Source organism: Cydia pomonella, chromosome 16, assembly GCF_033807575.1.
Source record: "Cydia pomonella isolate Wapato2018A chromosome 16, ilCydPomo1, whole genome shotgun sequence".
NCBI lineage: Eukaryota > Metazoa > Arthropoda > Insecta > Lepidoptera > Tortricidae > Cydia > Cydia pomonella.
Window position 1 is genome coordinate 14,575,579 of NC_084718.1, and position 14,564 is coordinate 14,590,142.

Here is a 14,564-nt window from a genome sequence, read left to right on the forward strand (position 1 = left end):
TGTTGTTTGAGTTTTAATTTAAAAGTACTAATTGTATTTAAGTTTTTGATAGGAGGCGGTAAGTTATTCCAGCATTTTGTTGCTGAGTATTTAAAACTACCTTTGAAAACGGCAACGTGACAGCGAGGCAGTAACAAATCATCGCAAACCGATCTGATTCCATACAAGCTTGACCTGCTACCACGAAATTTAAATTTATTAAATAGACACTCTGGTTTAGACGTTTTAAAAACACCAAATAACAGAGATGAAAGATGCAATTCTCTGCGTAATGACATTTTAAGAATACGTGCTGAGTTCAAATATGGCGTCACGTGCTCTCGTGGGGCGACTCCAAAACAGTAACGTGTGCAGGCGTTTTGCACTCTTTGTACCATCCGGTCTGTACTAGCTAATAAACGTGGGCCATAAACGACATCAGCAAAATCAAATTTAGAGAGTACTAATGAAAGACAAAACTTAATTCGCAAATCAACACTAAGGAAATCGCGAATCCGATAAAGTACTTTAAGTCTGTAAAATGCGTTCTTCGCAATTTGAGCTATGTGACCCTCGAAACGCAATGACTCATCCATCAAAACTCCCAGATTTCGCGCCTCCGATACACGTTCTACCTCATTTCCCGAGATAATGATAATCGGTTGATGGTTTTCCACCTGGTTAATCTGTTTCTTGGAACCAAAAAACATAACTTTGGATTTACTAGGGTTTAATACTAAACAGTTTGACTCGGACCAGGCTGTAATATTCTCAAGATCTTTGTTTAATTTGTCAACGGCATAACCAGTTTCAATTGGGTCGAAAGATATGTAAATTTGGATATCATCAGCGTAAAGGTGAAAATTACAATTCTCAATGATACCACTGACATCAGCTGTGTAGAGAATAACAGGCCCAAAAACTTTTCTCCAAGACGAAATTAAAAAAGACCACGTTGCATGCAGAAGCCGTCAATAACTCGAATCGGAGGGCAAGGCGGCGGAGGGTGCGTCACACAGCAAGCGAGGTGAAGCGCAGCCCCACCATGTGGAGGAGACGCTCGCTGCCATGAATTCTAAGACGACGCGCGGAGACCGAGTGTCGCTCGACACAATGGCTTACACTCTTTCACACCTTCGTACCTACTACATGAAGAAGTAATACCCTAAGTGCAGTCTTACCATGTGGACGCGATGCAGATAACGACTCTCTAGGAACTCTCGAAGAAGGCGCCTGAGAACTTACACGGGGATCGGTCGATTAGCGCGCTTTCATACCCTCGTCTATGGACTGGATGTCATTCGATACCTCTTCCGCGAGAGGCCGCTTCCGCCTTTCGGCTGTGGCGGGTCGCTCCCCAGGTGTGGTGGGGAGGTCAATTGTCGCCTTTTTTAGGACGATATGTGTTGCTGGTGTGGGCCAGCTCTTCGTTACCGAATTACCGATCGTTACTCAACCCCACGACCAGGCCTCGTCTATGACAAGAAGTAATGCTATCTTACCACGTCGATACGCGATGCAAGAGACTGTCTTGGAGAAGGCGCCCACTGCCATGAATTCAAAAAAGTCGCGCGGGGCCTGAATGTCGCTCGGCACGTCATCTTGTGCTCAAGCCATTAGAACGAAGAAATAATACGTGTAGCCTTACCATGTGGATACGCGATGCAAGAAGCGACTGTCTTGGAGAAGGCACCGGCTGCCATGAATTCTAAGAAGTCTCGCGGGGTCCGAGCGTCGCTCGGTACACCGTCTTGTGCTCGGGCCGCCATTAACCGCGCCTTCACACCCTCGTATAGTACGAAGTGGACTACGGTCTCGCTTATGCCCATGTACGATGCCGTTATGCCTTTGTAGAAGCCTTTGATACCCTGTAATAAAGGTAGAGGTCAACGATATGGTTAAGAATGTAATTATTTATTAAGTTAGTCTACAGCTGTCGCTACAGATCTTTAGATTATTTTGCTAGTTCGATATTTGATTGGACGCTACTATAGGTATCTCCATGTAGATAACGAAAGCTTTCCACTTTTTTGCGATCAACAAACTGGGCGCATGCTTCAGCCGCGTGCGAATATGTACATTAAAAACAATGACGAAATTACTAGCAGATAACAAAATATCACGGGAAGAAAAATTGCAGAATAGAATGTTGTATATGAATGAGCAAACATTATGTAGTGACTTTGTATGAAGCCATTCCGCTGGTACAATGCAAACCTATTGTCTTTATTTTATAACACAATATATACCAATCATGATCCAATTATATAAAAAAAGGTCTTAAAACGCTATGAAATTACTGTCTGCTCTTTTAGGTATTCAAAAAGTAAACAACCAACCATGTTCCTAAATATTTAGTAATTCATCGAATTATATAATACTATGACAATACGGATTTGCATGTGTTATTGGCCGAATGATAGAGTCACGTGGATTTCTTTAATAACGTTCTTTATCATATTTAAAACAAGTTTAAATCTTCTTGTCCGTCAAACAACATTTAAGAAATCAAGTACTTACCAAACATAATCAATCTATATCTCCACTGCTTTATTATCAGATCCACCGTAATAAATAATCTGAAGCGCTTAAAAATATTCATGTCCCTTTGAAGCCTGACGTCATAAACAACCGAATCAGAACTTTACTATCATTTACATAAAGTTGTATTTTGAAAGGTATCTTACCGATTTAGCATATATCCTTTTTATACATTGTACAGCAGTCACGTTCTGTCCGTCCAGTTGCAGCCTCGTTTTCACGAACCATATCGGATTGGTCATTGTGCAAGACACGAAACCTGAAACATTTAAGTTCATGTGAAGAAAACAGGTTTCGCGAAATAAGTCGAAAGTCAATTTGGAAAAGTAACTTTATTTTGGTTCCACGAACAAACATCGTATATACACATACATTATACATTATTGTGGTAAATATGACAAGACTAGGCCTTTTATTGACTAGTATGTAAATGTAAGTACAGACAGATTACGATGGCCACTGCTCATCAATGAATTCAATATAAAATATTTTTTTTAATTCTATTTAATATCATAAATAGGTATATTATATACCAATGGAGAATTTGGGGCCTTTTCAAATGGCGCTTACCATTAGAAAAGGCCCCAAAAGGCCACCACACAGCTAGGAACCGACGACTCCGACGATTCAAATTGCAGTAAAAAGTGGTATAATACATATCAGTATGTCATTTGCTCATTTATTTTTTCGTAGAACATCTAATAAATTAGGCACGTTTTGGAAACACCACAGAAAAGGCCCCCAAAAAGACCCAGACACTGCCAAATGAGCCAAAGGGGTCGTTACATAACAGGTGTTTTACTCTATATAATAGGAGACGAATTGAACTTAAGAAAAGGGTCTACACATATTTTATTTACCTGCAGCGCTAGCGGCCGATAGATGCACTATGGGGGTGTCGGGGGCTATGTTCTGGTTTAATATAGCCTTGGCTTGTGAATATGTGCAGAAGTATATAGCCCTGGACGGCGCCACGCCCACAATGTTCGGCCCTAAGCCCTTGAACAACGCCTTTGGGCCCTCAGTTTGGACAATGTGTCTGGAAAAAGTAAACTCTCATAAGTATAGTATCTGCAAATGTTATGGTTCTGGGTTCAAGTCTGGGTAAGATTTCGTTTATACGCACAGATTAGTGCAACTTTATGTCGAAACTTACACATTATCAGTGTGTATAAGTGAGATGAGCCCTAACATTTCTTTCCGTATGGTCTTCGATCTACACCTACTCTATGCTCCGACTGTAGCTTGCCTTAAAAACTTATCGTTGGACGATGTCAAATTAAGTAATATTATACCATATTTTTCAAGTAAATAGACAGGTGATAATTTTTGACGTCAATAGATTAGCTTATCGGGTTCAACCCCCAACTTTCCGCGCTAAGTTCAACATAACCGACCGGTCCGGTAGATATCGATGTACTTACGTCTGCCGGCGCTTGATTGTTTCCATCCAGATCCGAGATACCGACATTTGACTTAAAAATAAACGAGGGTCATGCGAGTAAGGGCGTCATAATGTTCACGATAAACATGACTGATCAGGTTTAGTTGAGATAAAACTTTGACGAGGACTGACTAGACAATCAAGCGCTATTTAAAGCAAGCACCCTGACAGGAGCGTGAGAAATTTACCTTTTATACTGTTTGGACCCAAAAATTATACATGTTTGTGATGCTAATGATTGACAGTCGCTTCTAGCTAGAGTAAATTCTAGAATGTGATTAGATGCAGTTGAATTATATTGCTATTTCGATCCTAAGTCATGTTCTCTAATGAAAACCACGCAGGACGCAAAGGACGGATAATCTATCAAATCCACATCACGGGTTACTTTAAATACTAGTGCAAATCTAACACAGCTAGCACACGTGAAGATTGTTGGGGGCATTCAATTTGTTATCTATTAGCGCATACACGATAACTTTACTGGTTCGAAGCGGTAATATCCTGTTATTTGTTTGACTGATGGATAGTTGTTTAGATTGAAAAATGTAAGCATACTGATAAGTATGCTTGTTGCCAGAGCTCAACGAGGGGACGGAGCGGAGGGTTGTTAGCGTCGGCAACGCGCATGTAACATTTTAACGTCACTCTGGTTTTTTTTTTGCACCTAGCGGGAGAAATTGCAATTCCAAAATAAAATTGCATTTTTAAAATATTTCTAAAACGAACTAGAATGAAATTACCTACTGGGCTACAAATTCTACGAGAGGCTTGACATCGCATAGGTTTTGGCTGAAGTGGTTTTTTTTTATTCCACTTTCAATATGCATGAAATTGGCATTCGCCAAAATAAAGGATAGATCTGCCCATGTTGCACTTTTTGCAGTGCAACATTACTTAAAAATTTATCGATTGAAGGGCTTCATGAACAATGGCAGTGTATGAGATTAAGAAATAAATTAAGCAGATTTAGGTTCGTGACTATTTAAATTGAGAAATTGCATAAGGTTCATTATTCTTTTGTATTATTAGAGTTTTCTTGCAATTTTTACTATTTTGTAACAAATTTGATAAAAACGCAAAATATAATGGGTCAACGGTACAGTCAGCATCAAAAGTAGCGGATATGAAACAACGCGCCAAAACTATCATATTCCGGATAACTATTCCAAATATTTATAAATTTATAAAATTTACGTTCAAAAGTATATATTTTACAGTCTCAGTTATTCTATATTAAATACATCACATTTTGTTAAGCTGTTACAGATACTTATGAAGCGTTATTTGATCCGCTACTTTTGATGCTGAATGTACCTACCTAACTACCTATTCGATAACTATAGATAAAAAAGTATCGATTGGGTATAAAATAGGAATCTCCCACGCAGATCAAGAGTGGAGATCAAATCATTCGATGGCCACCGGCCAATATCAATCAACGCCAACCCTCAAATACCCTCATAAAAAATATCATGTAAGTATCGTATATAATTGTTATATAAGTAGGATAAGTAGGTCGGATTCAAAAATAAAACCGGACTCGTGAATATGTTTTTAAACTAATTCATATTTACGTGCCGAAAATGTACATTTGTTAAGGCCCTGCATCGAAAAATAACGGGATCTTTGAAGCGTGGCAGTGGCTAGCCCCGGAAACAAACAGACGTGATTTTCGGATATATGTATCTTGACTATAAGAGATATGATACTAGTCGAAACAAAAAGGCTTAAAATTTTCTCGATAGAATATAAATCCAAAGTTACATCTACATTTTTAGTGTTTACCTCAGTGCAACTAGAAAACACATCTTCATCCAGCATAATCCACTTTAAAGTAAAGGTTTTCATCTCGTCTTAAACATCATTCAACTAAATATTAACTTATTATCTTATACAAACGGATTTATTCTCGTTTTTGATTTTATGAATTCAACAGAAAACGCCCATTTTACGCAGTTCGACTTCTCTTTTTGTCATGCGTCAAAGTCATATATGCGTCCTTTATGCCAGTAATGTTAGATGGCCGTGGTGCCTCAAAGAGGTAAGACCTATGTCAAATCGCGCAGCGCTTCAAATTACGTAAAATCGACATATCCAATAAACGTTGAGTCGTAGCTCTATTAACTAGTAACGGAATCCGAGGTCTACTACGAATGGAGCTATCTTTACAGGCCTATACGTTACGCATGTGTGCGTGTTTGCTTAGCTACGTCAAAGTCAAATACTCTTTGAACAATTACAACGGGTAAGGAAGTTTCGACAACATCTGTAATGTATCGGTAGCTGTGTGGTCGTGTAGACACCAAAGAAAAAATGCGAGACATCTATAGACCGATCGAATCTAATCGTAACTTTTTGTTTTCTTTTTTTGTTACCTACTATATAATATCTTTATTGCTTATTTTCTATTTTATTGTAAAAGTAAATCTTGTCTGTCTTATACAGAAATAAAGTTATTCTTTTAAATATGTGTATTAAAAGCATATTTTAATGACACGAATAATTTTATTTTATTCATACCAATTTTTGTATAGCCTAGGTAATCTTTATGTAAAACAAATATACTTATTATATAAAAAAAAACGAAAAAAATCAACATGTTTATTAGAAAAAAAAAACTCGTTTGCACGGGCCGGGGTTTGAACCAGCGACCTCTGATTTGTAATCCGCATGCCTTAAGAACAATTCACATAATTTATTTAACAGGATACTGTCAAAACGTCAATGACTAATATGACTTTTCAGCAAAGAGTAAAGTAACTATGCTTTTCAGTTTGATTTTACTTGACAAGGAGCAATAAGAAAAACGTACCGAATCGTCCCTTTCTTAAAATTGCCATTCAAAGAGAGAGATGGGCATTGTGATAAGAGAGGTATGGGCATTGTGAATTTCATCACGCTTTGTGTGGTAGGGCACAGCCAGTACAGAAAACCGCAGCCAAATAACACTAGACCCTACTCATAGTGTTGTGTTCCTGCCGGTGAGTAAGGTTGCCAGAGCTCAATGAGGGGGGGGGGGGGGGGGCGAGTTTAGGGTCGGCAACGCGCATGTAACTCCTCTAGGCGTACATAGGCTACGGAGACTGCTTACCATCAGGCGGGCCGTATGCTTGTTTGCCACCGACGTAGTATAAAAAAAAAAGAAAATTCAGCTCGTGTGTGGTGCTATCTATAGTTTTTTTATATGGGTACGCTGACAGCTGTCGTTTCAATACGATTTTGCGAGATTTGGCGTTTTTAGGTTAATAATTATATAGAGATAACACCTGTCACCCTACCCATCGAGTTTGAAAAATACTATAAATGTTAACATATACAGGCTTACCATCAGGCGGGCCGTATGCTTGTTTGCCACCGACGTAGTATAAAAAAAAAAAGAAAATTCAGCTCGTGTATGGTGCTATCTATAGTTTTTTTATATGGGTACGCTGACAGCTGTCGTTTCAATACGATTTTGCGAGATTTGGCGTTTTTAGGTTAATAATTATATAGAGATAACACCTGTCACCCTACCCATCGAGTTTGAAAAATACTATAAATGTTAACATATACAGGATGGTTTTTGATAATGTATATCTTAGAACTTACACTGTTTTTAAATTTTTTTTTCAGATTTTAAAATTATACTTTTTTACCTTAATAATATATCTTAGTCTTGACAAAGACGATTAAAGTTTTATACTTAGCAAAATCGCTTACTAACAATGTCTTTCCTGTAAGTTTAGGCAACTGCTATAGCAGATACCACCATTTAACAGCAGTATCAGTTCATTACACTTGGTTCGGTGCTTCAACCTCTTGTCTAACTGTCTGATAATTAAAGTAGTTCCTAATAGACGGCGTTGTGCAATTTTGGATATCCCGATCAAACTTTTCATTTCAGAGGAACGCGATTCTGTGTTGATAATGTTAGTCAATACTTTATTTGTCCATGCTCTTGAAACCATTAGCCAACCAATTAGCTTATGGCGGGCATTGAAGGGTCGTTCTTTGAAATCAGATTATTAAATATAATTTCAATATAAGCCCATCAATCGAATAGGCATACATTTTGGTCAATTTCTTACCTATCAGGGGAATAATAAAATCGATAAAAAGAATGTAAAAGCGACGAGGGAATGAAAAAACCGATAAGGGAATGACAAGGAATGACATAATGACAATGAATTCCGGAACAATTACTTCCAAAATAATACACTGAATCATAGAACGCTCTTAGCAACTTAATGTTATTTTTAAGATCTATAGAACGAAGTACCAAACGTTGATTTTAGTTGAAACCCCAGTCCAAAGGCATTGAATGAGAACCAGGGGAAAAGAAATAAGTATGTCTTTGATCGACTGTTATGATTACGATAATTTTTACTTAATCCATGAAAGTAAATAATCATTTACTTGACATATGATTTTACATTGTACATGCCCATGAAGAATACATTTTATATCAAAACACACGGGAATGAAAATCACAGTGAACCAAAGCCACGGGAACGATATTATGAAATCGTTTATTTCAGGTGAAAGACCCATAATTACATCACAAACAAACGAAAATACAATACAAATTAACTTAAATTAAAAACAGTCAAAATAACAATCATAAATACATACGTCAATTTTGTGTTACCTGTAAGAATAGCATATATTTTTAAGAAAATAAGTAAACTAAATATCAATATCCTTAGTAATTTACCTCTAGTTTTATGTCAACCTAATATCCTAAGAGCATTTATTAGAAACATATTAAGAAGTTCTAAATGTCACGGAACGTGTAGTGTGACTTCCTCGGATTTTATGATATTTTATTTTTCTTTGAAAGTGTTTTTGGAAGAATTTTATATCAAATGTTAACACTTACACCTATTCCACAATACGGTTTAAAAATTGTATGGATATATAACGACTTTATAACAATTTTAATAACATACATCTTGTGATCAGTTTTCGTGTCACCGCCGCGCGTGGTAACATAAACATGCAGTACTCGGTAGAAAGTTACCTTTACGTCTGGCAGCCTTTTTAACGCTTTTTTTTTTTAGAACAGCAATACTGTGTTGGTGTCAGATTTGTAAATGGCTGAAGGGAGAAATGTTGTCGAAAATTATTTTTTTGTGTTAATTAAAAAAAAAAGGTCAACCTTAACGCGTCACCGCCATGTTTGAGTTTTTAAAAGTCAGTGCTCATTTCACGTTATTGTTTGTAACATAAGATATACCTAATACATTCGAGATTGAGCTAATTATTTAATATTTGCAAAGTCAAAGGTAATTTTTAGGTAATACCGAACATGTTTCAAATTGTCACGACAGTGGCCTCAAAATTCTCTCCCCGCCACGGACTATTGAATCCACGTTCGTGTCATATAGATACGTGGTCGTGACATTCTCAATTCGTTTGATTAATTTAGAGGCATATTCACTCTTTAGAAATGGATTTTATTAGCTACGTTCATTTGTTATTATTGCCCAACTGCCGAAGCAGAAAAATGGTTTCCGCGTGTATGTGGATGTATGATGTGTATCCGATTCTTTGTCACGCTCTACAGCGTTAGTTTGACGAATTTCAACGTATGAGCTGTCATTCGATGTGTCGTAGTCATGGGAGTAACTTAGGCTATATTAAAAATATTGTATAATTCAAAATAGTGGAGTTGGCCGCCAAAATGCCGAAACGTCACGGCTGAGGGACACTTTGTGACAACCGTGATTATGTACTCATTTTATTTACCTTTCCTGAGGGTATTAAGCTTGACCATATGCATCAAAAAATGCTTTTTATACGTAACAATATGTGAAAAATATTTTTCTGGACACAATTTAAGAATCACCCTGATTGTTTGAGTAATTGTTTAAAAGTTTCACTTTTTTTTGTAGTTTTCGTTGTTACCATATACTTACTTTTTTCTTTTTTATATGTAGGTGACAACTGTGATTCACTATCATCCGAAAAATTGGTCGTCGGAAAACGGCACCCTGTATTTCCTGCCTCAACAATATATTACTAAATAAAATATGATAACTAACAATGTAAGATATAGATATAAGATATTTAAAAAGATAGGTAGTGTTATACCTACAATTATCTATACTATTGACATCTTCCAAAAATCAACAATAAAAATTGGCTATATTGTAGTCTCAGATTTATTACAATTTACAACAATATAATTTTTTATTTTCTAGTAGCAAGTATTAACGCCATCTTTTTTATTTTCTAAGAATTAAGTTTCTGGCCGACCGCGTATAATCGTAGTTAACTTTTGTAACGCTAGATGGAGCTTTCACCTTCACGTGCGCCGCGGACTCCGCGGAGCGCTTCTATGTGTGCGTGCTAGCGGGGAGTGAGGAAGCTGTCGGGCGTGGCTTACGAACCGGTATTCACGGCTTTAGTAGGCCCTTAACTTAAAACATTCCGTATAGTCATCTAGGAACTCGTACAGTTTCGCCATATCCATCTGTCTGTCCGTCTGTCCATCCGCGGCGTAGCTCGGTAACATTGGCACTAGAAATCTGCAATTTTTTAAATGTCATTTTTATAATGGATCTTTGACATTAAATATTACTCACTACTGCAACTCGCGTAGTTTCAAAACAAGTCTAGAATCAGACTATTTTATCGAAGTGCAGGTAATCGCGATATCTCATAATTTATTGCGTCGTTTGGGTTGTAATTTATTAGATAAACATGTCACGTTATCAAGTGAGAGCATCTCAAAAAGCGCAATTCAGAGGCCGAAAGTGCACTATCTCGCAAGTCCCTTTCATCTCCATACAGATAGGAAAATAATACTGAGTTCCTTTTTGACGCCGCAACGAGTACATACACAAAGTCAAATGCGATAGTTTACTTATTAGTTTGTGGAAAAAAAGTACAGCTTGATTTTAATCTATTGAACTAGAAGTTGTACTTTGTGGTATCGAATAAAACCGTGTTACTCTTATTTGTCTTATATGGTTGGAATCTAGATAACAGTTATTGGGACTGGCTTTAAAATTATCTTGGATTAGTGCAAACGATGCCAAGTCTTAAAAAAGTTAACGATAAGTAAATGTTATATGCGGTAGCATATAATAGTAGTAAGCAACGAACTAGTTAGAATAATGGGTGGGGTTTATAATGTTTTAAGATACGCCAACGTTGGGATGGGGGGAGAGTCGTACAAAAATGTTAACGTGAAAAGGTCGATAGAAAACTAACAATTTGGGTGTTGGAATAAGAACTTTTGAGAAAGAAGCGTTTAAAATTGAGTGTTCGGGAAGAATAACAACAACAAGCATAAACATCATGCAGAGTCTAACCAATGTACAGGCATTCGGTAATGGGCCCTGTAGAACGTATTAACACTGTGAATGTTTGGGATATGTCATACCAGAACTCAAACGTTAAGTGTATTTCAGTGTACGTTTTATTTAAAAAAACTTGTAGTTATGGTAGATGAATCTTATGAAACTCATGGCATAAAAGGACAGAACAAACATCAGACGATGATATTGATATTTCTCCCTCACGCATTCACAAACATCATGGAAGAGTCTTTCAGAAACTTATGCGTTTGGCGATAGAACTATCAATTTATTCGAAGTATCATTTTGTATGGGATTTTGAGCTTCCAAAACGTCCCACTTGGGGCGCTGTTCCTAAATCCCATACAAAACGAGACTTAACGCAAACTCGTACGTCACGTCACGCTATCGAATAAATTTACACTAGGGGTTCAGAAAAGGCTAGAATTTAGTCGTCAAGCAACTAATGTTAAGAAACTTCATTTGGTAATGGGACTAACAAAAAGTTATTAATTAGGTCTGGTACAGTAAGAAAAATATAATTAATTTTGCTCGGGGCAAGTGTACCGCATAAGAAAAGTCCTTCTACGTAAGTATTATTAATTTTATTTATGCATTCGTTTTTTAAATATCTCTAACGGTTTATTTTCCCTAAGTGTTTATCTTGCCCCAGGCTTTCTCTTATCCCACCTTACCTTAAATAAGCCTTAAAGTAACGCACACGTTATAAGACCAGTCTTAAAACAAAGTTAACTTACCTGATGCACTGTATAAGGCTCATCCTCGAGACAGGTCGGGCGGTGCCGGCGCGCGCGCACGGCTGCACCTGGCAATTGTACGACATCAGCATGCGATCGGGCTGTTGGCTGTACGCGAACATCGCGCCCATCGTACGTCGGTAGCCCCATTTAGCCTCCTGCGTTACAATGCCAGTGTTATAGACCGAAATGTCTTTAGACCATCTTTTGGAGGGCATAAGGGGCGTTTGCACTAAGATTGTCGTATTTGACAGTTGATAGGATAATGCTTAATATGATGTAGGCATTTACGACTTTCAAGCGCAACATCGCTTCGTGTGTTGCATACACACAGCATATAACATAAGCAGACTTAAAACCTTTTGCCATAATCGGCTGAATTTTCTGTAAGTAGAACAGTTTATTGATTTTGGGTTGCATTACATGGAAGTACTTAGTTTAATATGCTGGAACTACAATATTTCAGTAACTTGAATTTACCTCAAGTACAGATTTAATTTTATTTACAGGTCTAACGATACTTCGGTCGCTTATAGAAATCCGTCTCGTGTCTAGCAGAACATGGAGTTAACACATAAAATTAGTAAAAATATTCCACTAGAAAATTATCTAAGATGACCTGTGTTTACAAAAAATAAGTTACATTGAATCTTCTGACGTAGTCACTAAGATCCATGTTCAAATAGTTTTATTTAAAAAGTTCATCTTAGATAATTCTCACAAACATGTGAATTGTGCGCCTATTTGAGTAAACACAACACAATTTAAACATGTCGTGACTAAGTTTACACTGAAGGGCAATGAAAATGGTGTCATTGATCTGAGTTTTTTATTGACCTATTTTCATTGCTCATGAATGTACAGTGTCTCTCTCAAACTGTCATCATTGCCAACAATGTAAAATTGAAAGAAATGTGACTACTTGTTGATGACATCTTTACTAAAAACGCAATATTGCCGTGTTATGCGACTCTTTCCTTTATGGCATATATACAATGCAGCAATGATGGAAGAATACTTTACAGCCAGACGACAAACAGGCACGAATTCTTTTAACTATTGTGAAGCCAAACAACCAATGAGCAGTGAGCCTCTCAAAAGCCGCAATACCTGTCGACTTAGGTCGTAACAATTTACGAATGTAAGCGATATTAGCACTTAACAAAGACACTTCTGCTTGGGAGCTTCAAAACCCTGCGAAGGCCGAAGGGCTCTGCGTAGGACAGCAGGCCCAGAGCGTTCAACGTCCGACAAGTGCGCGCTTTCGGGGATGTTGGCTTAAACACAATTCAATAGTAAAAGTATCTTAATAGTAAAGTAGATGTGGCATTTAGATCTCGGAGACCAGTTATTTGCGACTCAACCTGCGTGTTAATTTTCGTTCCACAATAGGAATCAATTTATCATATATATAAGTTAAGTACATAAATCGGTAGCCATTAGGTAATCAAAACAAACTCGGAGCGACTTCGAATCATGAAGCTGCAGCCAACTTTCGTTGCAAAGCACATTGTTGGCTACCGGAATAAATACATTTATCCAACAGTTGGCACTATAATAGCAATATTTTAGCTTTAAAAATACACAGTAAATAACAAGTCTATAAAAAGTAAAAGTATAATACGTATTTTTTTTTATATTAATAATAAAAAATTAAGTATGTAAGCTAGAGATATATATTTATTAATCATTGTTATTAGAGTGGAATTAAAGGCTTTTTTATTTTATTTTATTTTATTTTATAATACGTATACATGAATTCTAATTCAAAACAAAACGCACAAACCAAAAATTAATTTGCTATGATGTGGTTACGGTTACGCTACGACGTCCTACGTTCTTTTCTTACGCAGAGATGTGCTCGAAATTGTGTATTGTTTACACTTAAATGTACGAGTATTTTTTTATTTACATTTAAGGTCAACAATTCATACAGAAACGAACATGTGCTGTCTAGCAAATATGTCGACCCCGCTAGTATGAAAGAAATTAACACGGCCCAGCTACACACTTTGCAGTCGTGTTTGGGCAAATATGGCTGTGTCACATTTTTTCCGATGTTAAAGAAATAGATTCAACTCGAATATTTAAGTTTATTTACAAATAAATATTTTTTTTATAAAAAAAAACCTAGTGTGTAACGAGGTCTATAGACATTCGGAAAGAGCATATAGTACATATATTTCTACTAAAGAATCCAGTCTAACAAAGACAATAAAAAGCCAAGTGAAATCATCTTAGTTGCTCTCCACAAGAAAAAACATTTATACAGTGGGCCATACCGGATAATAAATAAGAAGTTGTAAGTAAAGCAACTTTTATTGTGTATCATTTGAAAATATTATGCCAGTAAGATTCTATAGAACCTCTTGCATTTTTATCACGTCCACGCCTTGTCATTTCTGAACTCGTTTGTGGTGTCATGTCATCCTGAACCTCTACCTAGTTAACTTATTCAATAAATATGATATAGTATGTACTTGTATCACAACTAAATATCCTTCAAATCCTAATCTTAACTAAATATTTTGATAGCAAAAATGTGATAATGACGGA

At 36.8% G+C, this 14,564-nt stretch overlaps 1 protein-coding gene across 4 annotated transcripts in view; it reads right to left on the minus strand.

Annotated features, from left to right (window-relative positions):
• Positions 1-14,564, minus strand: part of LOC133526530 (mitochondrial carrier protein Rim2) — a 32,337-nt gene that overhangs the window by 6,525 nt on the left and 11,248 nt on the right. For 3 of the 4 annotated variants that reach the window (XM_061863203.1, XM_061863205.1, XM_061863206.1), the window contains 4 exons: positions 12,009-12,166; positions 3,381-3,559; positions 2,667-2,779; positions 1,628-1,847 (listed from right to left, as the gene is read on the minus strand). In XM_061863203.1, the coding sequence (XP_061719187.1) occupies positions 1,628-1,847; positions 2,667-2,779; positions 3,381-3,559; positions 12,009-12,166 (670 nt within the window). The remainder of the gene's footprint in view (positions 1-1,627; positions 1,848-2,666; positions 2,780-3,380; positions 3,560-12,008; positions 12,167-14,564) is intronic. The other variant, XM_061863204.1, reaches the window with a different exon arrangement.